Source organism: Trachinotus anak, unplaced genomic scaffold (genome assembly GCF_046630095.1).
Source record: "Trachinotus anak isolate AG129_WGS33_773 ecotype Australia unplaced genomic scaffold, CSIRO_AGI_Tana_v1 ptg000028l, whole genome shotgun sequence".
NCBI lineage: Eukaryota > Metazoa > Chordata > Actinopteri > Carangiformes > Carangidae > Trachinotus > Trachinotus anak.
Window position 1 is genome coordinate 7,192,091 of NW_027273879.1, and position 27,948 is coordinate 7,220,038.

The following is a 27,948-nucleotide window of genomic DNA, read 5'->3' on the forward strand; positions in this document are numbered from 1 at the left end:
TTACGTCAGTCCCTGTAAGATCTCTGCAGGTGTGGCTTAACAGAGAGTGAGCACAATGACCAAAAAGGAAGTTCGGTTTAGGACACAATGATCGGATACAGAGACAGATCCCCAAAGATCCCTAAAGGAATCTGTTTCTGTCTCCCGCTGCATCCTCCAGGCTGTCTCCCATAGTTTCCTTGATGATTATTTGTGCTTTGAAGTTCGTTCACCTTTGGGAATTTAAATTAGCTACTGACCTTTTGCAGCTACACATTGTATATCTGCAGAGTGAGCTCGTGTTTTTCATACACCTACATTTGGTGTTCACAAAGAATCTCAGTCAAGAGAAGCAGTTCATCTCATGTTTTATTGCTGGTGCCTTCCACGCATGGACACATTCTTCCTCTATATTGGCTTAGTCCTATTCAGAACAAAAACTGTTTCCAAGTCTCTTTTCGCTAGTGAGACAGAGATACTAGCGGTAGCATTATGGCTATGGCTGTACCCTTCTTTCAGAGGATTTGAGTTTCTCTATATGTATGATGTGATATGTTTGTCTTACATATTGATATATAACAGTTTAAGTAGAGATAAACCCACGTTCATGCATAAACAGGAGAGTGAGTAAGGAACAGACCGTAGAGAGAGAGCAGGGGAGGGAGAGAGGGGATGTCAAATACTGGAAGACCTTACTATGCTTACAGCTCCCAGCAAGGGAACCCAGTGAAAGGATAAACACCTCTAAGCAATTCACTTCAAAACAATAAACAGCTCTAGCAGGGCACGGTGTTCTGATTGTTACAGCGCGCTTCACAAAGGTTGTTCGTATGCAGGATGAGGATAAGTCACTTAGCAGCACCATGTGTGAGAGGAGAAAATCAGTTTTCCACAGTGTGGCCTAAATATATGTATCTCTCTCTCTCTCACACACACACACACACACACACACACACACTAATAAAGATAGAGAGATGGAATATTATGTAATATAACCAAATTTAGCAGGAACAAGACAAATCAATCTGCATGATTTTAGGTTTGTTTTCAATTGTTACGCTTTTGAGGAATTTCATTTGTGTGTTAACCACACCCTGCATCTCTGGCCCTCCTCGAAACCCGGGACCCTGGCAACCTACATCGTGGGCGGGGTTTACCCGGAGGCTGGGCTCCTCTGCCCCGCCCTCCTCGGCTTCATAGAAGCCGGGAGAGGGGATGTTGTGAGGTCTTCGCTGACGGGACGGCCAAGCTAAGCCGCTGGTCGGTAATGCCTGTGCCCTTGTCTCCTGGCATCATCTTGGTAAACCGGTTACACAAGTCAGTCAGTCCGCTCTTCTGGGAGCCGGCAGTGGAGTCACCACGGCCGAGGTGCGGAGCGAGAGACTCGAAACTCCTGTCAGCTGCAGGTAAGTTACACGAAATCACTTCTACGGCTAGATTGCGTTCTGTAGTCAGGACCTGCGGCCAGTGTGGACAGAACAGACAGAGGACCAAAACGCTCACTTGATGTTTGTTGTTGTCGCTAAAGGCCCAAGCAGTAATGCGGTAGCCTGATGTTCATGAGTTACTTCAAAGTTTGACCGAGGAAATGCCAAAGCGTCTTTGAATGGTGAAGGTCTTCAGGGTATGTGAGTGATTTTGCCGAGAGCCACATTAAATCTACATCAAAATTGCCCATAGTGAGACATCATTTGTCTTACTGACAACGTATAAAACAAACGGAGAGGGACATGCCAATAAATGTCAGCTATGATGACTGGTCACAACTATACAACAACAACTTACAGCTGTTACCTACATGTGATGTCTTCCATGGCCAGTGACAGGGAAGAAGACTCCCACAATTTGATAGGCCAAAATTATAAGACCGTGTCTCTGATCGTTTTCCCCTTGTTTTTCTCAGGATCAAGACATAACCTATTCCCTGACAGACCGAAGGTTATTTCCTAGGAGGATGATGATGATGATGATGCTCAGGTGTCAGCAATTTAATGGGATCTCCTCCTCTGCTTGCATGCTTATTGGCTTTTAGTTTGGCCAGGAAGAGGTGAAAGGGGCCACTGGCCAATATAGCATCAAGCTGATCAACTCAATACTGGATTAATTTGTTCGGAGCCCGCAGCTTACTGACTCTTTCCACTGTTGGTCCAGGGCTTTATATAGATGGGTGTTGGGCCTCACACATGACTTACCAATGTAATTATTGGGTCAAACAGTCTGATTCAAGCATAAAATATATCTGGGAGTGTTTTAAAAGGTAATTTTAAAGCAATGCATTTCTTGTGTCTATATTTTGAAATGCTTGTTTATGGATAATAATAGATTATTCATAATTAAACAGGGACAGTTCTTAAAAGTATCAGTGTGATCAGGTCTTCAGATCAGAAAGTTAACCTTGTTTTTGGCCTTTTGTTAAGCCTATTGAAAACCAAATAACAAAGCTTCATGTGATATAATAGAGCATAAGGTTTACTGCAATATGAGGATTCCCTGTACAGATTGATTTACAACCTAGTGCATATAATATGACAGATATATGATATGTGCTCGCATTGGCTGGAAATGAACCTGCAAGCTACCATCTATAATGTAGTGGTTGGTGCTTTGGTGGCAGCCGTTGCTGTGAGGCACATCGTGGGCTAACTGATACAAAAATAAGTAGTTACTCATGATAATGAATTGTCTTCTTCAACCCCTATGACTGATGTTGTTCTGTCGAGCAATTCCCAATGCACCCTCCTCAACTGTTTCAACAAAAAGACAGAAGAAGTAGCCTATTCATTCTTCCCTCTCACCTAGCCATCACAGATCAGCCATTTAACCCAATGTTTCTATTAATAAGGACAAAGCAGGTGGGGGGAGTTGGGATATCATTACGCCCACAATCAGAGAAGCTTACATGTCTATCCCATACATCCGAGTTGTGTCGGATGAAATCAAAAGTCATTGCTTCACCAAGTTGTTTCCCTTATCTACCTAACCTATTTCTTGAGTTCAATATGACCAAAGATCAGGGGACTCATTATTGCTACAGGTAGCGAAGGGTGTGTTGTCGTCCTTGACACCTTTTTTTTTTCCCACTGCGTGAGTGCTTCAAAAACAGGAGGGCACAGGATATAGGTTGGCCAAGAAAATAGAGGAAGTGCAATTTCATGGGCAACACATTTACTAGCAACAATTAAGTGTTGCGCTCATTGTAGCTGGAACAATGCTGAAACAGGAAACACAGTGTGTGGTTCACAAGAGTGTTGATGTTATGTTATGTTAGTTTTATGGTTCACTGTATGTAACTGACAGTGGGAGATATACTTTCTTTGATGCTACCATGTGAAAGGAGTGAGCAGCTTAATTCTGGTCATAAATGTACTCCTGGTATCTCGGTACGCTGTTTGTTCATGTATACAGACAGATGAAAATGGCTGTTTAGATGTAAGTGCCACCATATTTGCACACTGTTTGCATGTGTGTATGTTTTTGTATGCAAAATTTGCATGAAATTGTTGTATTGTTTAGTTTCTGTGCATTTTGAACCCTGTGTGTGCAGTTAACTAGATCATGAGCCTTGTGCAAAGGGAGAAAAGATGGAGAATTAAATTAAACTTGAACTTATAGTGTTATCATTCTAGTACAGTTTTTAAGTGCACAAATAGGAATCCTACTGATTCTTTATGTTCCCATTTTGTCTTGGATTTACTAATGATGAAGTAAAACAAAAATAATTCTAGTCTAAATCTATACTAGAAGCCACTAGAATCTATACTGTTCGTTACTCCCACTATATAGAGGTAAAAACAGCATAAAGTGCATCAGGTACAAATATAACGTAGTAGTGTGACAAAATGTTTGTCCAGAGGGTGACAATAGATGAAAAGAAGTATGATCAGTAAAATCAAGGGTTAATCTCCTTTCGGAGCAGTTTTGTTGGAATGAAATTTACTTATAAACTTGAAGGTCTTGATCTTGTTTCCTGTTGCGCTCTAACCTTTTCTACCCCTATAAGAAAAAAGAAAGTTCCTAGAAAGGCGTTGGTGCAGGTGATCAAACCGGTTTGGGTTGGGAAGTGTTTAGTCTTGTTCCAGTCTGAGCTGGAGTACAGGTGATTCAGTGATTCCTGGGAATTTGTTGTACATGTTCTTCACCCAAACTGTACAAACAGCTCATGGCCAAATTTACAAATTGTAATTTACAGTATCTATAGTTTCTGATAAGAGGACAGATTAGTAAATGTCACTTCAAGAACTGTTAGAGCAATGAACCACATTTCTGTCATGCCATGACAACCTGCTATTTTGTGAGCTGAAATATGGTACTGGCTACTTCAGAGTGGTAACGCCCTTAGGGGTCTACCTTTTAGATGAAGCAAGAGTTAGGATGTGAACAGTCCCATTAGCTTATTTTATTTGCCCTGCATGTAAAAAGTAAGTTAATATGAAACTGAAATTCATGACTGTGGAGTGAATCATTGAGGATATATTGTTTACTTTATGTGCTTGTTCTCTTTAGCCTCCCAGAAGAGAGACCCAGGGGGCTTAGAAAAAGGTGTGCTGTAGCTCTGCTGCTGTGGCGCTCAGCTCTGTCGGCCAGTGTGTGACACTGAATGAGAAAGAAACATTATTAATCACCATGCCTCCGGTGATCATCTTACTTCGCTGCACACATTTTACCTCAACATGTAATTTGACACGTACTCTCCACACCTCTTGAAATTGAGAGGCCTCTGATTTTCACTGGTTTTCAAAGGCAAATGTCTTATTTTTCCAAGCTTGGGAGGTAACTTGTTAGCAATAGTAACTTATTATTACAATAATAAGTAACTGTAATTACTATGGTACTTATTTATTTATTGATCAGACAGGTACATTTCTTGGCATTGTTCACTCAATTTTGAGACATGATTCATTTATATATATACACAAAACATACAGCTAAAAGTACATTTGATTTCTATGGTGAACACAAATGTGTAGGGATATATGGTATAAATAACAAATAAAACAGTGGGCGAGCGCTCCCAAAGTAAAACTGAAAAAAAAAATTTTTTCAAGTAGAATATGTACTCGTGCTGGGAATCCAGATAGCATAGTTTCAATTTCACATTCAGACGATTATTATCTTTGAGGGAAGAGCTTTGCACTATTGGCCAGCACTTTTCCAGCTTAGCAGCTTATTCAGTTTGGGCTACTGGTTACGTAAGAAGGCTATATGCAGCAGGAGGCTAATCCAGTGCCTTGACCTTAATGCCAATTATCAGATCATGGTGACGTTATTGAAATTAAGGCACCACAATGAAGAGTTGATAACAGTTACTTGGTTAAAGTCTTGTTGATATTAAGGAAGTTCAATAGCCTTAAAACAAACTGCCTTCAAAGGTCATTCATCATGTGGCACAACATTGCCAATGTCATAGATTCAGTTTAAGTTAGCTTAGCAGTAGAAATGATACACAGGCAGCCATACCCCTGAAAAGAATGAATGTAGAATTTACCTGAGGACTTATTTCATATTGTGAAAAGCTCAAAGTGTCAAGTCAATGTTGGAACTTGTCTTCAGTGACAAGTTGTGTTGTACTGACATTCTTAGAATTTGCACATCCTGTCCTTGATTTCACTGTAGTGGACCTATGTTTCCACCCAAGCCCATTGTTAATGTTTTAACCAAAGTGTGTATGAAAAAAAGCAGACCCAGCAAGGACCTTTGTGTGCCCTGGGATGTCACGCTGGTGGAACAGCAAGAGCATAAAAGTACAGGAACTAGAAAAGCTCACTGGTGCATGGAGCAGTTAGATACCTGCATGGTTTTGTGTCCAATTCGCTTTTTCGTTTTTGGTGTAATATTGTGAACCCAATGTTTTTTAAAATTTATTTATTTGGGGGATGGGCAGTGTTTGTGTTGTAGTTATTTGCATGTAATAAGATCAATTTAGACTCAGCTGTATTTCATTCATTAACAGTCTTGACCGTCGGAGGAATCTGAATTTACATCTGTTTCGTGGCAGTGATGGACCAAAGTAGGTCAAGAGGTCTTTCTTCGTTCAATATGTCAGAAGAAAGCGTGATAGCATAAGCTTCCTGCCAGTTTTCAGTGACACAACATCAATTCTCCCTTTTATTTAGCCTCTATATCACCTCCCCTTCCTCCTATATTCTCCATCTCCCTGTGGGTTCAGTGATGAAGGGTCATGCCAAGTAATAACTCAAACATCTGCACATGGCTAGGGAAAAGCAGATTTCCAAGTCATGCGAACAGGAGTCTGGCCAGCAGCAAACCAGCTTCCTGCTGTGTGTGTCTCTGTTGTTGTGGCAAAAGCCCCGACTCAGATTATGCAATCAGTTATGCTGCATGTGCCAGCTGGTTGAGGTAGTCAGAAATGGAAAGGATGTTTTTTAATCCTTAGTGAAACAGCATACATTCTCTGTAGAAGATTGTTTTCCTCTCCGCTCATCACATTTACGCTCTGTATTCAGACTTTGTGGTCATTTTAGTACTTATCAAGTCTGTTAAGGACATGGTTGTCCTGTGAGTTGAAGGACAGGGTTCATTCAGTAATGTCCTCAGACTGATTCTGTGTCACTGCTGAAATGTTTTCGAAGCATAACTAACTCTTTACCTCTGCAGTGAAGAATCCGGTATTTCATCATTCACTTTGGACTCAAGGGTAAATTGATGAGATTTTTGTGGTCAAAGGTCAGGGTCACTGTGATCTCACAGCTCATGTTTTTGACTTCTTGAATGTGATACCTCAAGGAAGTTTCTTCAGATTTTGTACAGCCATTCACTTGGAGTCAAAGATGAACTAATTAGATTTTGGTGGTCAAAGGTCAAAGGTCACTGTGATGACCTAACAAAAATCACTTTTGGCCATAACTCAAAAATTCATACACTAATTATGACACAACTTAACACAAATGTCTAATAGGATCGAATGATGACATTTTATATCCAAATGGTCAAAGGTCAAAGGTCACTGTGACATCATAATATAACATAACGTGTGGCCATTATTCAACACTGTAATTCAGGAACAGAAGGGGGATTGTGACTGTATTTCCTGCAACTTGGCTGCTGCATACAACAGCAAGGTGTGTAAAACTAGTTTCTCTTCAAATAGTAACTGTTCACCTGTGGACGACATCCTTTTGTATTGTCTCTTCCTGAGGATGTCTTCAAAGTATTTGACTTTAGTTTCAAAAAGGAGTTTGACAGTAAGACAAGGTCTCAACTGCTGTAGGCAAACATGTTGTGACACAATACATGATGTGTAGTTCTGCTGTTGTGGTGGACAGCACCGATCCACTGCGGGCCGTGTGAGTTGTCAAGAGCGCAGATCAGAAAGTTCCCCTATCTTCTTCATCTTTCTTTGTTTGTTTTGTTCTCCATCCAACAGCCAAGGCTTTGCTGTGCCATGATGAAGGAAGCCGTGAAGGAAACTATCCTGCTGCTGTTGCTGCTATTCTTCACACCTCATGCACAGGGAACACGTAAGTGTTTGGATGTAGCCGGGCTAGAAACAGTATGGTAGTTCTATCTTCTTAAGTGGTGTCTCCTGACACAGGAGAACAGGAGCCACAGCTGCTCAATTAATAGATAAGTAGCAGAGTTATTCATCTGTGGATGTTTTTGTGGTACATTTACAATTCACTTTAAAATTTTGTTGTATGTTGTTATATAAAACAACCCATTTAGTGTGTAATCTAGCATTTCCTCTTTTTACACATTCCTGCCTGTCGATAGGCTACAGCCCGCCAGGCAAGCCCGAACTCACCAGATGTCGTTCTCCAGAAAAAGAGACCTTCACCTGCTGGTGGAAGCCAGGCTCTGATGGGGGGCTGCCCACCACCCATGCCCTGTACTATCGCAAAGAAAAGTGAGTGGCCCCCAATTTCATGCCAAAACACATTCACGTGACTTTATTTAATTCTGGATTCTGTATTACCTTACTGATGAGCGAGAAAAAGAAAGTGACATATATGAATCCTGTATCTTCATTATGGAATAGAGCATAAAATCAGTACAGGACACACTTCATTCACTCCTTCAGCAAAGTTGCATGCATTCAAGAAGGCGGAAGGTGAGGTGGCAGAGCGGTCAGAGACTCTTCACACTTACTCTCTTGGATAAGAAAATGTGATTTCTGAAGCTACATATCATGATATTGAGCTTCTCATCTAATTCTCAAAAAGAAAGCAAATGAGCCTATAAACTATTCCTTTTAAAAATGTAGACAAGAGAGATGCAAACAAGGATGAAGTGAAGTGAATATAGCTTATATCTTGTAGCTCTGTGGTTGACACTAGTGCGGTTCAGCTCCAGTATGATCAATATTCTATTACTGCTTAGAACAAACCAAGCTAAAGCTTTGTGAAATGTCAGTATCGACAAATCTCTGGCTCTTAATATCCAACATCTGTGGAACACGTGCAGAGGTAATTAACTTCCTATGTGGAGTGGTTGTTTATATACATTAGCTCCTCACAAAAAAGATGATGTGTGGGAGTGATATTATTTTTAGCAGACATCTTAGTTTTTATTCCAGATCCTCTTGAAAGATAAGGTGTGGAAAAATATCCTTAAGTGAAAAAAAGATCCCATAAACACGTCTTAATACAGTAAATTGCTGCAGAAATAATAACAACTACCAGAACATACATCACATTTAAGCTGAGAAAACCAGAGGCGTTTGAAAAAAAATGTGGGTTAAGAAAATGATTGTGTTTATTTATTACTGTAATGCCCTCTTGTTTTCCTACTGTCCAACTAACTGTAGTTTCTGTTGGATGCTGTTTCAGCCATTTATCAGAAGATATCTCTGAAAAAAATCCTACATTTAACCAGAAGTACTTATTTTATTTTTCTAAATCAGCATCCGCTCAGCTTATTTCCACAATTCTTTCCCGTTCCTTGTCTCACAGCTATAATACACTGACTAAAATGTTAAGCGCATACCATTATTATAAAAGAGATCATTAATGATTGTACAATACCATTGCCTTTCGTTTAACCTCTTTAGTCAGAAGCTCCTTATGTCTGTTGAGTAGCAGTCCAGGAATTCAAATAATCCTATTGTCCTCCAAAACACTTGATAACAGCTCACAGAGGCATGCTGCTGCTTTAACCAACATCATCTTTGATCTAAGTAACACACGTGCTGTGTTCATTCCCTGTACTCCTCTATAATGCTACAGACATTTTGTTGTGGTTTGGAGTTTCTTGAGTTACTCATCTCCTCATTTATTCAGGGCAGTTTTTTGTCTGCATGTGCTCATGTTCTAGTCCTGCTGTCATTTCAGACCCTGCCACTCCCACCTGCTGCCTTTCCCTCCTGTAAAATCACCTGACTGACCTGCTCCCCCTCCCTGTTCGTCTGCTCTCATCCTGTGACCTATTCCCTTGTTAGCTCCCCAGTATATATACACCAGTCCATTTCCACTTGGTCTCTGCCAGATTGTCTTTGTGGCACATAGCTTTACAGCACCCTGTTCTTTGCTTGCCTGTTTTGATCCTGATTTTGTTTCGGACCTTGCCTGTGTTTTTTGTTTTTTTCCTCACGCTTAACACATTCGTTCTTTGTCTGCCTGCTTGGACATTTGCATCCTTGTTTCTTTTTTCCTAAGTAAATCTGCCCCCCGAGTCATGCGTCGATCCCTTTTCTGAATGCATGCCTGCTTGACCTTTTCCTGCTGTGTGCTGCTTTCCATTCTCAATCAGTTTCATGTTGCTTTTAAATTCCCATCAGAAGAATGTAACCGTGTGCAGCCATACATTAAACTGTGTGCTGTTCACTACAATACATACAAAGCAGCAGTATGATTGGGAGCTTTTCTTCCCCCCACTTTATCTGAAATAAAGCCATTATGCACCCCCCTGTCCCCAGCCTTGAGATATTGTAGACCATCCTCCTACTCCAATACATGTGTGCTTGACAGCTGCTTCCTTTCACTTCACAGCAATTAGCTTAACCATTGGGTTAACATACTGCGTGCAGAAGCTCCTGCTATCTTTCTAAGATCTACCTGATCATCTGACCAATCAGCACCAGTCACTGCTACGGCGACAACAACACGCTCCCCTTGCATTCTACGCAGAAAGACTCCCAGCTGTGTTCATGAAAGCCCCCAGGTCTACTGGGATTTGAACCCAAGCATCTGAGTTATTTTCAGTGTCTTCTTGAAAACAGAACATCCTAGAGATGAGGCAAACCTGCAGTGGGAAAGACAGCTGTGTAGGAGCTTCTGGCTTTGACCTGAAAAAGACGATACAGACCCAACGTTACACAAGATGCAGACATAAGAGGATAGAGTAAAACAAGCACAGAAAGTAGGAAAAAAATTACACAGCTATTAAGCTTTAAGCATAGCAATTACCCACTTTTGTTATGGCTCAGAACCTTTCCATCGATTTCCTGTTTGCAATTCAGAAAAACGTGGCCAATCAAATTGCACTCACAACCTCACTTCCTTTGTGTCTCATCTTCTCCCACACACGCAAGAAACATCATTTCAGGAACAGTAACAAGAAGTATGCATGTTGTTCTTTGGAAATGCAACAATACAGATAAGTACAAACATGCACACATGCAGTTACATGCTGTTCCCCTGCCTCTCTTGCAGCTCCGAGACAGTGTATGAGTGCCGCAACTACCACACAGCTGGGGAGAACTCCTGCTTCTTTAACAAGAACGACACGTCCATCTGGGTCAACTACAACATCACTGTGGTGGCCACTAATGCTCTAGGCAGCAACTTCTCCGACCCCGTGGATATAGATGTGGCCTACATTGGTGAGGGAATGTGTGCTACTTTTTAAAAAATGTGTTGTCATGGTTTTTAGCGTGATGTTCGAGACACAGTTTTCCACATGAGGTTTTTAAAAAAAAGTGTGTTTTGACACACACTCACGCAGCTGCTGAGTGGCACACTGCGTTACACTGGGGCTAATGCACTCTGAATGCACTAACCCTCCCTCCAGCTGTACCTGCTCACTGAAGGTCTGTTTAAAAAAGTGAAATTAAAAAAGTACTTTGTCAGCCTGCTGAATAAAGGATAGCTACGATCAAACAAAAAAAATTGTCATTTAAAGGATCAGTAAAAACAAGAATTGCCCGTCTATGCCCAGCCTTATATGGCTTATTCCTCTCTGCCATAGACCTCAGTTATTGTCCAAAAATACTTAGTAACATGTAAAGGTGCCACAGTGTTGTGTTGGCTGACATGTTCCTTTATTACCATCAACACAGACACTGTAGTTTATTTCGAGTGGAATGCATGTACACCATCCTGCTGCCAGAAATACTCACTAGAGTACCAAATTTGTATGAAAAAAATAGTCCCCAACAACTGCATTATTTTCTCCTCTCTGAATAACATTTTCCGAGATCTACAGTGCTCAGCTGTTTTTGGAAATTACTGAAATTACTACTTTTTTTTTTCTTCTTTTTTTTCTAACATGTTGCTGGTTCTGGTCTATTCAGAGAAATGTTGAATAATTCCAGTGTTTTTTTTTGGTTTTTTTGTTTATTCTATAAAGACATCTGATTAAATATAAATACTGGGCAGATTTACTTCATATTGTGTAACAATATATAAATATTTTATGAGGTGTGGAATTGGACCCATGCTGTGAAGCTGCTAAATACAAAAGCATGTTGTTTGGTTCATGAAATATCCAAAAAGAAATGTAAAGTCATACAATTAAAAGACTTAAATTATCCACTTTGCCCTTGAATCTGCTTATCTGAAAGTGTTTCTCTCCCCTTTGTCTCACAGTTGTACTGACCAGATTTTTTATTTTTTTTTATCAGTCCTGAGCATTATCTGAAAGCTGCTCCTGCAGTGACAGTGTTCAGTTGCTGGAGGTGTGCATTGTTTTACTATTACACAGAGGAAGAGACATAAACAAACTCCTGTTTATCAGGAACACTGGTCTAGCCTGATGCCTTATACACTCACAGTTGGCTTCTATTGTGTTTCCGTGATAAACATTATTTTCCGCTAAAAGTCTCTTTCTCCTCCTCCCTCTCAGTCACACAAACACATCCTCTCTTGCTTACATTCTCTTTCTCTCTCTCTCTCTCCAGTCAAGCCTAATACCCCAGAGAAGGTGACAGTCACTGTAATGGAGGACAGGGGCTGGCCCTTCCTCCGGGTGTCATGGGAACCGCCACATAAGGCTGACACCCGCTCCGGTTGGATCACTCTCATCTACGAGCTCCGTGTGAAGTTGGAGGGAGAAGACGACTGGGAGGTGCGCAGCTTGAGGCCTGGTCTTTCAAATGTGAAACTGAGTTCAAGGCACATGTTAGTGAAGTGTGCAGAATACTGAATAAGCCCTGGGCTGCAGTAGTGCACTTTAATTTAGCCTCTGACCTCTGACCTGGATATTTATGATGATACATTTTGCCCATGTTTCTGATTCATGTCCTCATAAAATCAAGTAGCCTAATTTTATATATATATATATATATATATACACTAAATGGTGAATAGTGTGGTATGCAAAATGAGGCTACTTGATTTTATATTTTTTATATATATATAAATATATATATATATAAATATATATATATATATATATATATATATATATATATATATATATGTGTGTATATATATATATATATATATATACATATATATATATATATATATATATATATATGTGTGTATATATATATATATATACATATATATATATATATATATATATATATATATATATATATATATATATATATATATATATATATATATATATATATATATATATATATATATATATATATATATATATATGTATATATATATATATATATATATATATATGTATGTATATATATATATATATGTATGTATATATATATATGTATATATGTATATATGTATATATGTATGTATATATATATATATGTATATATGTATATGTGTGTATATATATATGTATATGTGTGTATATATATATATATATATGTATATATATATGTATATGTGTGTATATATATATATATATATATATATATATATATATATATATATGTATATATGTATGTATATATATATATATATATATATATATATGTATATATATGTATATATGTATATATATGTATATGTATATATATATATATATATATATATATATATATATGTATATATATATATATATGTATATATATATATATATATATATGTGTATATGTGTATATATATGTGTATGTATGTATGTATGTATACACAGCTTGAAGGACTGACTGGACTGTGTTAATTCTGTGTGTTGTATCTCCAGATGCACCTTGCAGGCCAACAGAAGATGTTTAACGTTTTCAGCCTGCGGTCAGGTGGTACGTACCACGTCCAGGTGCGCTGCAGGCCCGATCATGGATTTTGGAGTGAATGGAGTTCCACTTCTTACATCAAAGTTCCTGACTGTAAGACATCAACCAACGATTATCAACAGTACACTGCACCACACTACTACACATTAACATGTATTTTATATTAGCTATAATTCATCCACTGAAGGATGTAGTTCAACATTTAGGAAAAATATGCTTTTTCACTTTCTTGCCAAAAATGAGATGAGAATATCAGTAGGCCTACCACTCCCTCGTTTGTTTAATCTGTGCAAAACACAAAAACCTAAAAAAGCTGTTTGTGGTTAATGGTTGTGGTTACGTGCTAGACTGTGGTGGGAGTAGTATTTCCTGGAGTTCACCCGTAAAACCACAATGTATCATTTTCACACTTGCTTTTTTTGTGGGAGTAAAACCACTCACTCACTCATTCGCTCATGCTCCTCTGGAGTGTTGAGGCAAACCCACACTTCCTGCTTGCTGTACAGTTCTGGGCCAGTTTTTGGGCTCTGCCGAAGTTGAGTCCTAACCGCCTGAACAGTTTGGTGATTGCTTGAACTGGTGGCTGTGCAGGGAGCTGCAGGAGTAGGGCATTGGAAACCCTATGGTACCACCTCTGCTCTTCTGACCTTCGCAGGCAATTAGCATCAAAGTTATCCACATGTTTTTCCAGGTCTCAGCAGCGTACAGTAGGACAGATGGAACCAGGCTGTTGTGCAGCCTCAGTTTGATTGATAGTCTATCCTTTACATGGTCAAGACTTGCTAAGGCGGTATTGGCATGACTGATAAGTAATCAATAAGTAATCTTTAGAGGCTTGCTGTTCCCCCCGTGCTTCCAGTCTCTGACCGCATCCTACCTCCAGCCCAATACTGAACAGACAGCTATGAGAGTGGTATCAATCCTCTCATCCAGCATATTTCCCAAATTGTAAACTATTCCTTTGAATAACAGTTGACGGTCCAAAAGCAGGATGAATATTTAATTATGCACTGAACTCCTTTAATATTCTATAATATCACCATGGGAAGAAATACATAATCAGCAAGTACAAGGTTGTTATGTTGTGTCGTAGCATTTATGTTGTTATGTTGTCTTACAGATTTCAATCGAGAGAAGTCAGTGTGGATCCTCATTGCAGTCTTTTCTGCCTTCATCTTCCTCATCCTCACATGGTTGTTACACATGAACAGCCACAGGTAAAAGAGAGATCGTGAATTCCTTATGCATTTTGTTTGGTCAAAATTGCTCTCTTCATTTATTTCTCCTTAATACCAATGAAGTTGTCGTTTTGTTATGGCAAGTTTAAGAAAAACCTTCACTGAAACAGTTTGATATCTTGAGATAATGTGTGATACTGAAGTTGTGATCATAAAATAAAAGAGCTTATGTAACTGCTGTCTATGCGGGTTTTTGTGGTATACATCAAGTCAAGTTATGATTTTAATTATTATTTCATATTTTTTGATTTTCATTTGCTGCTCACAAACCCTGACTTTTAAACCCTTTTTTTTCCATGTGAGAAGTCTGAAGCACTGTATTCTGCCACCAGTCCCTGGTCCTAAAATCAAAGGATTTGATGAGCAGCTTCTCAAGGTAAAGGAGGAACATAGTGAACAATGTTTTGATGCATACAATAAATATCTAAATCAAATAATCATGTTTTAATCATATTTGCTGGAACTGAACAATTATCCTCTTTGTGTGTAGAAGGGCAAGTCTGAGGAGGTCTTCAGTGCCCTGGTGGTGTCTGACTTCCCCCCAACCTCGTCATCCAATTATGAGGACTTGCTGGTGGAGTACTTAGAGGTGTATGTCCCCCAGGAGCAGGAGCTGATGCTGGAGGGAAGCAAGGACCTACTCGATAGTTGCTTCAAATCTGAGGGCTCCACATCTGATAACGACTCCGGCCGGGTCAGCTGCGACAGCCGCACTCTGCTGATGGATAAGTGTGGGGAGGCAAAAGAAGAAGAGAGGCAAACAGATCAGGAAGACAGTCGGTCAGAAACGGAGCCACAAAGGCGCCAGAAAGACTGGGACGAGGACGCCTTGACCTATGCTTGTGAAGATATGGTTAGCCCTGACAAGTCCAGTGGAAGGGTCAAGACCTGGCCTTCTGTGTTTTCTCCACTGCCTCAGTACAGCTCAAGCCTTCCAGACCAAATGAGCTCATTTAAGATGGCCAAACAGCACTGCCACTCTGACAGCCTATTACCCCCAGGCTCCACTTCCTTCTACCTCACCCAGCCTGGCTACAGCACCAAGGAAGCTCTGGGACCAAGCTACTGGGAGTTCTGCTTGAGCAACAAGCAAACTCATTCGCTCCTTCCCCAGACACAACCCTGCCAGCAACTCCAGGCCCACAGCGATGTCAACATCTCCAGCATCGGCTGCAAACAAGCACCTGTCGGCCTGCCGTCCCCTGCTGTCCGGCGCACCGACTATGTTGAAGTCCAGAGGGTCAATGAGGAGGATATGGTGCTCCTCCAGCCTGTTGTGTCAGACCGTGGCCGTGGCGAAGGCTGTCCCCAGATGTGCCAGCAGGAGGACTACAGCAAGGTGAAGGGGGTGGACAGTGACAACATGCTGCTGCTCCAGAGAGAGGTGATGAAAGAGGAGGTGGACAGGTGCCCTTGTGAGGACCAGGAGACAAATGGAGCGACAGAGAGCTGCTACACATCGCCTGTCAGTACCATTACCCTTAAGCCTGCAGCCCTCATTCACACTGGCACGCTGATCCGGGATGAAATGGCCCTGGCAGCAAGTGGTTATGTTGACAATGCCACCATGTTCACACTGGCCACTCACTAGGTGCTCTGAGGTGCTAAGCCCAACTGGCAGGTCTGGGACATTGCAAGACCTGTTTTGTTGTGGGACTGAGACAAAAAAAACAAACACTAACACTGGATGACTCCTGTAAAAATGGCTGCAAAGACAATATTTTACTCTCACAGAATTACTGGTATTTATTTTTCATCTCATGTAAAAGGCAACTTTTCACTTTTTTGAGACCCTCTGATTTTGAGAATCCAAGAGAAGCATGTGAATAATAATCGTAACTGAACTTTATGAAGAATATGATTGATTGTATAAGTTATGTGGTACTACTTGCTGTCATTATGAGTAATTATATTTCTATCATATATCTTTTACTCAATCACAAGCCCATGTTTGTCACTAACTATTTTTTTAATATATTTCATGAGATTTATTGATGTATACGGGTGTAATGTGAGTATATGTGTAAATAATATATAATTTTGTGTCAAGAAAAAAACAACTTAAAACTGGGAATGTATTGCTCCATTTTTTTATTCAGAGACTATTTTGTGTATATACATTTATTATTGTGATCGGTTCAGTTGTAAATTTAAAAAAAAAAATGTTTCTACAAAGATGTTTTTTTGGAGGGGAAAATAGTGTCATGATACTTCTTTGGCCATGTACAACACTAACCTTAAGTGACTCCATCTCTGTTGTTTAACAGTGATAAATTGCTGCATGTGTATATGTATCTATGTATAGTTTTGTAAACAGTCAACCAGCCACACACGAAATGCAATTTAAAACAGCACTCACTCGTTTTGGACAGATTGCTGTAAAAATCATGCTTGTAATAAATTTACCATTGACAGCAATGGGGTGTTGATTTTTATTTTGTTTCTATATGGTTCCAAGTAGTGTATTGATATCTATGTGCTTGTGATTACCTGTTTGTCGTAATCAATGAGTCAAAAAAACATACTGTGCTTGATCATTACCTTCTGAATCTACAGACAGCTGCTGTTCTTAACTGTTTAAACAGAAAGGGGCAAAACAAAAGGAAAACAACTTAAAGACAGTAACTGAGTAAATGTATTAAGTTACATCCTAATATAAATACCATATAATGTTGATCTACTGCAACTCTTCTCTCTTTCAACTCACATTGGCTGTTTATTTATTTTATATTTAATATTTGGAACATACAGACATCCAGCCAAAAACTCTTAAAATAGTGCATTCTTATGCAATTATGATTACCAGGTACCAAGTGTTACCAGGGCATTTTTGCTTAATCACTCATTCATAGTACTGATTATTTAACATTTAGAGTACTACGGTGTACAGTGGGAGACTGTAGGAACCCAACAACATTTTTTCCCGTGGGGCCCCATAGGAGATTCATGCATCCATGCAAAGATGAAGAGGGGCAACAACAAAACAAATGCATGACTGTCTCTGGTTCAGTCTTAGAAAGGGTGCATTTGTCATCTAGGTCAGTGGATTTGATAACTATTGTGTAACAGGCTTGAATACTGTGTATGGTTTATGAATTTCACAAATGTTAGAGATCTGTTTATACTTGTGTGTGTGTGTGTGCGCACGCATCCTGTGACGTCGCACAGGGGCCTTCGGTGGTGGATCCGGGGTCATTGGCTGCTCGCTGACCGCCCATCCTACAAACTTTTCACAGGGACTGAAGTAAGTCAGCCGCAGCAAGTCTGTGTGTGAAGGTAGCAGGATAGCTGCGTGCCCTCTGTACCTGCACAACATGTATAGAGTTATGTCCTATCTAAGTGGCCGCTGTGCAGTTTTAACAGGACAGTCCTGCTGTCGCCCCGGATTGGCCAAATTCCACTTGGCAAGTGGTGAGTTACCATGGAGACGATCCAAATCTAGGAACTAGCTTGTTTGTTTGGTTGTGATGCATGCTAGTGCTGCCTAAACAACCTGTACGGGAAGTTTGTAAGGTAATGCCTTTATAAGATTTAACGAGTTCAAAATGCTGCTAACGTAACCTAAAGGTAACATATTGCCCAGTTGTTGTCCAAATTGACATGAATAAGTCCACATATTTAACGTTACGCTCACTATTTAACGTTAAATCAACACCTCTTGAAAACAGTTTTGTTAAAAACATTATTCATGAAGGTGGGATTTACTGCAGTGCTGTTGTATTAGACTACATTAGTTTTAGGTAGGTGTACCTAATAAACTGGCAACTGGTGTGTTACCACTAGAAATCTGTGCAATGCACTATCCACTGCTATGTATAACATTGTTCAAAAGAGGTGGTGAAGTAAAAATATGAGATTTAACTGCAGTATGGTAAAAAGATAGTAGTTGCAATACAAGACTTTAAGACAAATTATGAAACCTTATTTAAAACAGGACGGGTTAAATGCGGGCTGCATAGTAAAAAGTAATGGTTAAGCACATGCTCTCTCGACCTTTACATCCAGGGATGAAATACAGTATGCAGTTTTGCTGTGTTATTATAAACTGAATATCTGCCAGCCAGACCAGAGTCCCCTCTACCTCACATTTTACAACCAAGAGTAAACAGGCACCATTTTATCCTGTGTTGCACAATGTGAGGTCTAAGGTGAAGTTAATGTGGTTAAAGTGTTAGCCAGCTTTTAATCTAATTACCTGCTGGCAAGAATTCTGAATGTAATGAAACAGCAAAAGCATCTAGACAAATTAAAATGTATACTTCTAATGTCTGTCTGTAGATAATAGGGGTGTAGAAAGAAAGGAGAAGGTTGTAAGACCATTTGGGTAAAATGTCACTTACTTGCTTCACATAAGATTCCCAAATGCCGCAGAAATGTCATAGTAAAGATTCAATCATCCTCAGAGAATAACTGTCACTATCTGAACTTCAATTGAAATTGTTTCACAGGTGCATTATGTCAGAAATCAGCCATCAGATATCCTCCCTCAGACATCCCAGAGATGCCCCCATGCAATTTCAAACCAGAGGAATACAAGGTGAAAGCAGCATTTTTCAGGCATACAGTGCAGTGTCTAGGTCTTTAGGCTCAGCTTAAAGGTAAACAAAAAGATAAACTGTAACTTCTATTCTGTGTATTTGCTGTCTAGGGTATGTCCAAAGAGCGGATGATGGAGATCCGCAAACTGAACTGCAACCCCATGACCATGAAGGTTACCTACTATAAGAAACCAGTGTTCATCCACCAGGGATACATGCAGTGGCTGTGGGATGTGGATGGGAAGCGATATCTGGATCTGTTTGCCGGTGTAGCTACTGTCAGTGTCGGCCATTGCCACCCGTACGGTCTTTCTTCTTTGCTGTGCCATATAACAATAATAATAGTTTGTTTTATTATGATATACAGTTTGCACTAAAAATGACATTTGATGTGATTTGCATCTGATTTTGTATGTCTGTGTGTACAGGAAAGTGACAGCAGCTGCAGAGCAGCAGTTGAAGAGACTGTGGCATACTACTAACATCTACGTCTATCCTCCTCTCCATGAGTATTGTGAGAAACTAGCTTCCTACGTCCCAGATCCTCTTAAGGTACATGGTGGATTTTTATTTTGATCACCTGAGGGCTGGAGTCTGAAACATAAGTAGGCTAAAATTAAAATGTCTGCTGCTCCGTGTTTTCCTGCCCAGGTGATATATCTGACCAACAGTGGCTCAGAAGCCAATGACCTGGCTATGTTGATGGCTCGACTCCACACAGGCAACTTTGATATCATAACTTTCAGGTACAAGTCTTTTCATATGTCAGTGGAGAGACATCCTTAAGTGTTTCATAATTATGTAAAAATATATATGAAAATATAAAAATGTAATAGTAAGTCTTATCATCACATAAGACTTAAAGGACTTTTTTCATAAGGCTAAAAACTAAAACTTACAGGCAGTGTTTACATTTTTTTCTCAGCCTGTTAATCATTTTTTAGTGGTTTTGCTGCAGTTTGTCATTTTGCTCCATTAACTCAAGATCCGATAGGACAAAAATAGACCATTTTATGTGGCACAGGCTGGAGAAGCACAAAGTCTGAGAAAACAACATGTTACAACGTTGATGATTGTAGTTCCAAAGATATTCAGATATGCTGTATGAATATCTATCTGGGAAATGTTTTTTATTGATTTTTGTCTTCTAGAGGATCATATCACGGTGGCAGCCCTCAGACCATGGGTCTTACTTCCAACGCAGCATATAAATATCCCATCGCCAATGGTTTAGGCTGCACAAATGTATGTATACATTAATATATTACATATTTTAACATTATCAGAAAAGCATGCAATTTATCATGCACATTATAATATCGTTTTTAATGAAGGTGAATATATGATATGGTCATATAAACTGACAGGTGCATATATGATAAATAAATATGAGAGTGAAAAGCTGTGTTGCGCTAAAAAATGTGAAATTTAATTTTCTCAGTTAGTGCACACCTGCACTTAGAAGCAGAGAGAACGAACACATGCACACAGACGAGACGCTCAGACAGCATCTGTCTGAAAAATAGCTGCCATTCCAAGCAGATGTTCCAAGTAATACATTTCTAAGCTTAAAATCTGTTGGAGTAAACAGTTTTACCACTGTGTATTGAATTGATTCCATAGATTAATTTACAGGTGAATTTACAGGTGAATGCATTTCATGATCATTTCTTTGTATTAATTATAAGTGACTGTTGCTGTCAGGTTGACCCAGCTGATTACGTCTCTGCCCAATAAACAGACCATGTGTCCTGATGTGTTCAGAGGTCCATGGGGAGGAAGCCACTGCAGGGACTCTCCTGTTCAGACCATCAGAGAGTGTAGCTGCGCCCAAGGTACACAAAACACAGGCACACGTGGCTCAATACAGTCACACTGTTCTCATGAATAGGAGAAAATGCCACAGTTGTCAGTGAGATTAAGAATTCTAATCCCTTTTGCAATATGTGTTAATGTGTAAGTGTTTGACCAGTTTTATATTTTGGACCCCCATAACTGCTTAAAGAGATGTGTATTTTAGGTACATTATCTTTTTTACAGCAGCTTCAATACACAAAATACATTATATATCATATACAAAATTCCCTTCTATAAAATATGCCCAAGAGTCATGAGGATAATACAATTCAAAGTAACCCTAAGTTCAAAGTCTCCTACTGTTGATCATTTACCCCTGTTATCTTTACCCTTTTACAATTTTCAGGAATTTCAGCTGTGCAGTATGCCCTTCAGCTAGAGAGTTTGCCTTGAATTGATCAGTACGTTATCATATCTAAAAGACTGTTTAGACAAAACAAACAGCCATTATGCTGCAATATGTCAATATCAGTCAATAACAACCCTGCTGTTGTGTCTTACATATTATAATATAACACACAGCAGCAGGGTTAGTTATTATAGTGGTGGGCAATATGGACAAAATTAATATAATAGTATTTATCTCAGCCTTATCTCAATTGACAAAATACAATATAATCACAAAAATATTTGAGAGCACATGAAAAGGATAACATTTCTTTTTAAACTAATTATGTTCTTAAATGTTTAGGATCTTATACTCGGACTAGTTTTGCATCAAATGCAAATGCTGGATCAAATACATGAGAGTGAGAAATTAATTGACTCTATAGCAGCTAAACATGGTGCTGAGTTGACAGACACAGATGTTTATACACAGGTTTGAATCAAATGTAGAGCCTCCCATCATGCACTTGGCTGACAAACTCTCCTGGATGTGACCTTACATCACTGAATTAGCTGTTGAAACAGCCTTCCCTAATGACGCTACTTACTGGCACTGCATATAACGGAGCAGTTGCCAGTTTTCTTCTCTACACATCCAAGTAATCAGCACTGGGACTTATGATATTCTGTGAAGGAAAACTGGCTCTGAGATCTACTTTTTCTACTTTCTCCTTTTCTTTCATCCAAGCATCACTGAATCCAGACTACTCAGTGCCAACCTATGTCCTAAGTGTGAAGGACAGCGCACACAAGCAGAAAGCCTATATCTCTCTCCCCTCTCACCTGACCCTCTTCTTCACTAAAATCGAGGAGTTAGTTATAGTTGCCGTGCTGAAGCTTATGCAAACTGATGAACTATTAGAATTACTATTCTGAAACAGCCGATGGCACATTGCAGCATCTGGTACCTGTCTCAGTAATCATAACTCCCAACAGCTGAAATTAGCTATTTTTAATGTCTGTATGATATAAAGGGCTTGTCTTTGTTTATCCGACAGGTCATTGCATGGCACATGAACAGTACATTGGACAGCTGAAAGAGACATTTGCTACTAGTGTCCCGAGTCGAATTGCTGCATTCTTTGGGGAGCCCATTCAGGTACCATATTCTCTTGTGGAGTATCACAAGAAATATAGTCTTAGAATTATAAATGTTGCTCATAGCCACGTCTGTCACTGAGTTGTTTCTACATTGAATGTTTTTTTACTGTATTTTTGTACTGTATTTCGTAGATACTTTTGGTACTACTCACAAGTAAACACAATTACACTTACTGCCATCCATATTTATTGTTGTCTCTAAGTGCTAGTGTGTGTTAATTAAGATGGGACTATGAGCTGTGAATGTGTTTTATACAGGGGGTCGGAGGAGCTGTGCAGTACCCCAGGAACTACCTTAAGGAGGCTTATAAACTTGTGAGAGAGAGAGGAGGGATCTGCATTGCTGATGAGGTTAGATACATATTTTTTTAATATTTCTAATATTTTTAGATGGATTTTCTATTTGTAACTTTTTAGTGGATTAACTGATTCACTGTTTAAAAAAAAAATTGAAGCCTGTATTTATATGAACAATCTGAAATTTTTGTATGAATACCTATGACATGAGGGCATTGTACCATCAGGTTATAGATTGGACAGCTTTCTCGCACTTATCCAATTAACAAAACAAATGCTTAACCTGTGAGAATTGTACTTAGATTAATAGTAAAGAAAAGTTCTGAGCTGAAAAAAAAAAAACTATGACCTGAAAGTTGCTTAATTGTCAGAGTTTGGTGATAAATCTTGTTTTGTCACAATGACCAACTCTTTTCACAGTGTACGTAGTCATTTGAACCATTGTTAATAAAATAATATTGATCACTGCAGCTTTAAGAAAAGCAAAACACCTACTGCTCATGGGACAACAAGTCAATGATTTACTTGAGTCAGCTTATTACTTATCTTGACAGGATTACTTATCTTGAAAGATAAGGATCTCTACACATGTGAGCTTACCGTTCCATGACAAAATGTTGCTATGTTATGCCCATATGGCATGGTTTTCTAAAGTTAAGTAATAATGGACTGCCATGGTGTCTTTTAGTATCTCTTAAGCACTTCTGTATAAAAAAATGTCAATAAACTTCATCATCTACTTTGCGCCTGACAGGTGCAGACTGGATTTGGGCGAACAGGAAACCACTTCTGGGGTTTCCAAGGGCATGATGTCATTCCTGATATGGTTACAATGGCAAAAGGCATTGGTAATGGATTCCCAATGGGAGCTGTTGTCACAACACCCGGTGAGATAATACTGTAAGGCATAAAAACCTTGTGTGAGAATCTGCTTGTATATTCGTAAAACATTAAATACAGTTATAGAGTGTGCATAGTGTGTTGTGCGTAAGCTGACAAGATGCATGGGAGGAGATGAGACAAGCCTCTGTTTGGTTTCCCATGAATCATACAGCTTTTACTATGTGAATTGAGAATCGGAGCCCACACAACTAAACAAGCTCAAAGCAACAACGACTGATACATGGCTGGACGGATTTATGAATAAAGAATTATTAACTGTAGCAGCTTCTTATTAAAAAAAAAAAAAAAAAATGTATTTTAACTATTTTAAGCAATTCATTATGTTAGGCAGACCAGAAATTATGCTACATTTTAAAAATGTAATAAAATGTAAGAGTTACACATTTAGTCTGTCACTGAATAGTTTTAGGTAATTCATCACCATCTCAGCTGCACTTCATACATTGAATTGCAACAGAGTAATAATGGGGTTGATTATTTTCAAATGTAAGTGGGCAAATCAAATTACTCAGTCTGTGACTCACCACTTCACGCTCAAGGGAGCTAGGCTTTCTGCTCAGGGAGGAGGATGGAGAGGGCACATCAGTTGCATTTACAAATACTCTCAGCCTGAAGGTGTGGTAGCATTGAGAGATAACAAAGTAGTTATTAAAAAGACTTCTGGCACGAATCGTTTCCACACAACAATACTGGAGACCTGTGAGAATTGTACTTTTAACAATTTATAATAATCGAGAGAAATACCACAGTGCTGACAGGATGTGCTCTCTTGACCCTCCCCTCTATTGCTTCCTGCTATGGCTCCCTAGCTTCTTTTCTATATGCCAGAGCTGACCTTATGTGTTGATTGCCAGGATAACTTGAAAGAAGTATATCTATTTCTGGTGGTGGATGTTGTCCATGTGTTATTTGTTGATGTAGGTAGTTGCGATAGCTCTTAGTAACCAACCTTTAAATGTACAATTACTTTAAGACTGGACTGTTTTTTTTTCATGTCATTCTGAAATTTTACTCTGTGACATCTCTATTAAGGTACAGAGATAAAATGTAATGTTTTTCATGGATGATTTGTAATGCATCTAGTCTAAGGAAATAGATTGTTGCAGGAGGTTTTAATCAAAAGCAGCAGTGGGTGTAGGTGTGAGCTTGTTTGTTCATGTGTCTCCAGAAATTGCTGCCTCATTTGCCAAAGGGGTTCACTTCAACACCTTTGGTGGAAATCCTGTGGCTTGTGCAGTTGCTTCATCAGTGCTTGATGTAAGAATTCATCTTCACTTTCTACATCAGTCCTGTTCATCAGCACAAGAGAGCTCAGTTTGTTAAAAATCCAACTTATTTCATCTTATTTTTAATGCAACTACATTGATTGGAAAACCAAAACTACTGAACCACACTGAATAATAATAATAATAATAAAACATGACTCACTCTTTTACTTTGACAGACTATCAAAGAGGACGGCACACAACAGATCAGTCTTGATGTGGGCACCTATCTGATGAAAGAGCTGGCAAAACTCAGAGACAAGTATGAGATTATCGGTGACGTCCGTGGAAAAGGCCTACAGATCGGTGTGGAGATGGTCAAAGACAAGGTATTGAGTTTGTAGCGGTGGTGACACCTTTCCTCACATGCTTGTACAATGTGCGTCTGTGCTGTGTATCCTGAGGGACATGGTTCAGCAGCGCCCCAGTTAACCATTAGCCAGAGCAGCAGTGACCATCTCTGATTGTGAACAGAACAATCTCAGCTGCGCTGCATGTGCTGCTGACAGAAATTATGTGCTTCTTTGTTATTCTGTTAATACTGGCAGAAATTGTATTTGAAAAGAGTCAGTAAAGGGAAGAGACAGTACAGAAACTTCTGATCCCAGGTTCCTGGGAGTAAATGCAAATTTAGTGAAATTTGTTATTTTTGAGCGTCTCTGACTGTTGTGCCACCATTTAAGGTAGCATGATTCTGGACTCTTTAACGTCAAAATTGTTTTTATTTTAACCTGGAATCACTTAGGGTATTCTGAGTACAAGTGCTGCATGTATCAGCAGTCAACACTGCAAAACGTAGCAGGCAGAAATAACTCAAAATGTATAATGACCTTTAGGAAACACAAGGCAATTGCTATGGCAAGAAGTAACAGCAGTCGACATTCACTAAGACTGACTGAAAGGAAGGTAACCTAACACTAATTACATAATTTTCTGCTGCCTTTTTTGAACTCCCTGCTTTTTACCCAACAGTTGCAATTAGCCTGGAAATTGTGGATGTGGCTACTATTGGAAATTTTTATGCACCAGTTGTCCTCAAATGTAAAGCCTCTAAAGCCATTAGATGTCAGGTACAGGTACTTCACTCAGTACCAAATAATTACTGGAAACAAGCAGTTGGACAGTGTTCAAATAAAATGATATGGCAAAAAAAGCTCTGACACGCTGAGGCATGGAAGCTGCAAGGTGCCCTGTGGTATCAGCTGCCAAGACGGTAGCAGCAGATCCTTCATGTTCTGTAAGTTTCAAGGTGAAACTGCTACAGATCAGACTAGTTCCAGCACACCCCCCAATACCAGGTCACCAGTTCTTGGTTTGTCCGTCCTCTGACCACTGTCGGCAGAAACTCACCACTGTTAACTCCAACCCAGTCGCCTGGCTGTAACAATTTGGCCGTTGTCAAAGTTGCTTAAGTCTTTACACCTGCCCATTTCTTTGGCATCCAACATGTTGACTATGAGAACCAACCGTTCACTCAACATTAATAAATCCCAGACCTTGACATGTGCCGTTGTGATGAGATAATCAACATTACTTGTGTCATCTGTGAGTGGTCACAATGTTTTGGCTCAATGGCTAATTACTTAAATTACCATGGTAACTCTAACACATTATGTTTCTCTATCATCCCCAGGCCAGCAGGGACCCGCTGTCTCCTGAGGCAATGAATGAGATCTTCGAGGACATCAAGGACATGGGAGTCCTCATAGGGAAAGGAGGAATATATGGACAGGTAACAGCATTCACCTTCTGTCCCCTCTGTCACTTGATTTTTTTGCTGGGTGAGCATGTGGTGAAAACATGCCTACATCAGAAAGCTGCTTGTTTTGCTGAAAACAAGTTAAACAAGTCAAACAAACTTTTGCACAGCAAATTCACAGCATTGCACAGAATTTCAAATATAGCTTTTTCACCCTGTATCTATAAAGGAGAAAACACTTCAACCACTACAGAGTCAGAATGCATCGCCACAATTATTTACTCATGATCCCATTAAATGAAAATCAAGAAGTCTTAAGAACATGAAAATCATTGTATATAAATATATCTCTGGTGTCCTCTTAAATTTGGGTTTCTCAGATTTAAAGAATTGCCATCACCTCAGTCTTGCCTTGAGAGCATCCTTTTCTGTAATTTCAGCTGCAATTACAACACAATGTTTATATTATTAATGGCTGTATGGGTTTTTCTAAATTGCAGTACCTGGAATTAAGTCTTAATTCACAGAAATGACATGAGCCTCAGCTTCCACACAAAAGCCTCCAGTGACCAAAGTCATGACAGACCAAGTACTACATAATCAGTCACTCCAAAAGACAGTCACTGGTTGCTGTGTATCATATGTTCTAGACTGAAGTACATGCTCTGCCATTAGTATGTGATAGCATGAGGTACTTGACCTGGTTACACATTTTCCTGATAATCAGTATCTCTGGTACGCCATAATCGCCCCTCTTGTTTTCTGTTTTTTTCACCATTTCAGACCTTCCGTGTGAAACCCCCCATGTGCATCACAATGGAAGATGCAGATTTCTTCATGGCAGTTTTTAACAAGTCCATCCACAGCTACATGGAAAGAAGATGAAAGTCAATTTGAGCTTTTGAGGAAGAGTACTTATGTGAATACCTTTCCACAGCCATTGTACAAGGGAACTTTTTAAACCATGTTTCATAATGTTGTAATTACAAAGTCTTAATACATACCTCATTAATGAAATGTGAAAAAATCTTGTATAGTACATTACTAACAACTGACTTGAAGTCCATGTTACCATTTTTGGATCTACTGAATCATGCTTGGATGTAACATTGTATTATAATTTGCGAACACATGCTTTGTAATAATGAATGTAATAATAATGAATCTCTGAGTTTGAAGAACAACTGCACACTGTCTCCTGCAGTCATTTTCTCTATAGTTACACCTAGTTGTGGTATGGAAGCTGAGAGTGGCTTTAATTATCTTTTTAATGTGATGAATATCTCATTATCTTGCAATAACAAACAAATTATAACTTTGGTGATCCTGTAACTTTTCATGAGACGCCACCATTTGG

At 39.3% G+C, this 27,948-nt stretch overlaps 2 protein-coding genes across 6 annotated transcripts; both read left to right on the forward strand.

Annotated features, from left to right (window-relative positions):
• Positions 1–1,172: 1,172 nt before the first annotated feature.
• prlra (prolactin receptor a) lies at positions 1,173–16,221 on the forward strand. 4 transcript variants are annotated; one of them, XM_071466454.1, is made up of 10 exons: positions 1,173–1,385; positions 1,883–2,236; positions 7,364–7,457; positions 7,711–7,843; positions 10,587–10,756; positions 12,053–12,219; positions 13,258–13,399; positions 14,427–14,523; positions 14,848–14,920; positions 15,035–16,221. In XM_071466454.1, the coding sequence occupies exons 3-10, from the start codon at positions 7,382–7,384 to the stop codon at positions 16,133–16,135; spliced, it is 1,959 nt and encodes a 652-aa protein (XP_071322555.1). In that variant the 5' UTR covers positions 1,173–1,385; positions 1,883–2,236; positions 7,364–7,381; the 3' UTR covers positions 16,136–16,221. The 4 variants fall into 4 exon arrangements, with proteins under 4 accessions (XP_071322555.1, XP_071322554.1, XP_071322557.1 ...); XM_071466453.1 differs by lacking the exon at positions 1,883–2,236; XM_071466456.1 differs by lacking the exon at positions 1,883–2,236 and having other exon boundaries at positions 14,851–14,920.
• A 1,542-nt stretch (positions 16,222–17,763) lies between these two features.
• Positions 17,764–27,780, forward strand: LOC139611385 (alanine--glyoxylate aminotransferase 2, mitochondrial-like). 2 transcript variants are annotated; one of them, XM_071466048.1, is made up of 14 exons: positions 17,764–17,788; positions 18,993–19,081; positions 19,193–19,383; positions 19,511–19,634; positions 19,734–19,828; positions 20,234–20,327; positions 20,824–20,917; positions 22,325–22,425; positions 22,686–22,778; positions 23,479–23,611; positions 24,796–24,884; positions 25,072–25,221; positions 26,526–26,624; positions 27,375–27,780. In XM_071466048.1, exons 2-14 carry the CDS (start codon positions 19,046–19,048, stop codon positions 27,474–27,476), a joined length of 1,401 nt encoding a protein of 466 aa, XP_071322149.1. In that variant the 5' UTR covers positions 17,764–17,788; positions 18,993–19,045; the 3' UTR covers positions 27,477–27,780. The 2 variants fall into 2 exon arrangements, with proteins under 2 accessions (XP_071322149.1, XP_071322148.1); XM_071466047.1 differs by having other exon boundaries at positions 17,777–17,955.
• Positions 27,781–27,948: the final 168 nt, after the last annotated feature.

Coding starts and splice junctions, on each gene's coding strand:
- LOC139611385 (XM_071466047.1), top strand. CDS start 17,859: ATGTATAGAGTTATGTCCTATCTAAGTGGCCGCTGTGCAGTTTTAACA. Junction 17,956..18,992: donor CAAATTCCACTTGGCAAGTG/GTGAGTTACCAT, acceptor ATTGTTTCACAG/GTGCATTATGTCAGAAATCA. Junction 19,384..19,510: donor AGTGTCGGCCATTGCCACCC/GTACGGTCTTTC, acceptor CTGTGTGTACAG/GAAAGTGACAGCAGCTGCAG.
- prlra (XM_071466454.1), top strand. CDS start 7,382: ATGATGAAGGAAGCCGTGAAGGAAACTATCCTGCTGCTGTTGCTGCTA. Junction 12,220..13,257: donor AGGGAGAAGACGACTGGGAG/GTGCGCAGCTTG, acceptor TTGTATCTCCAG/ATGCACCTTGCAGGCCAACA. Junction 14,524..14,847: donor TTACACATGAACAGCCACAG/GTAAAAGAGAGA, acceptor TTTCCATGTGAG/AAGTCTGAAGCACTGTATTC.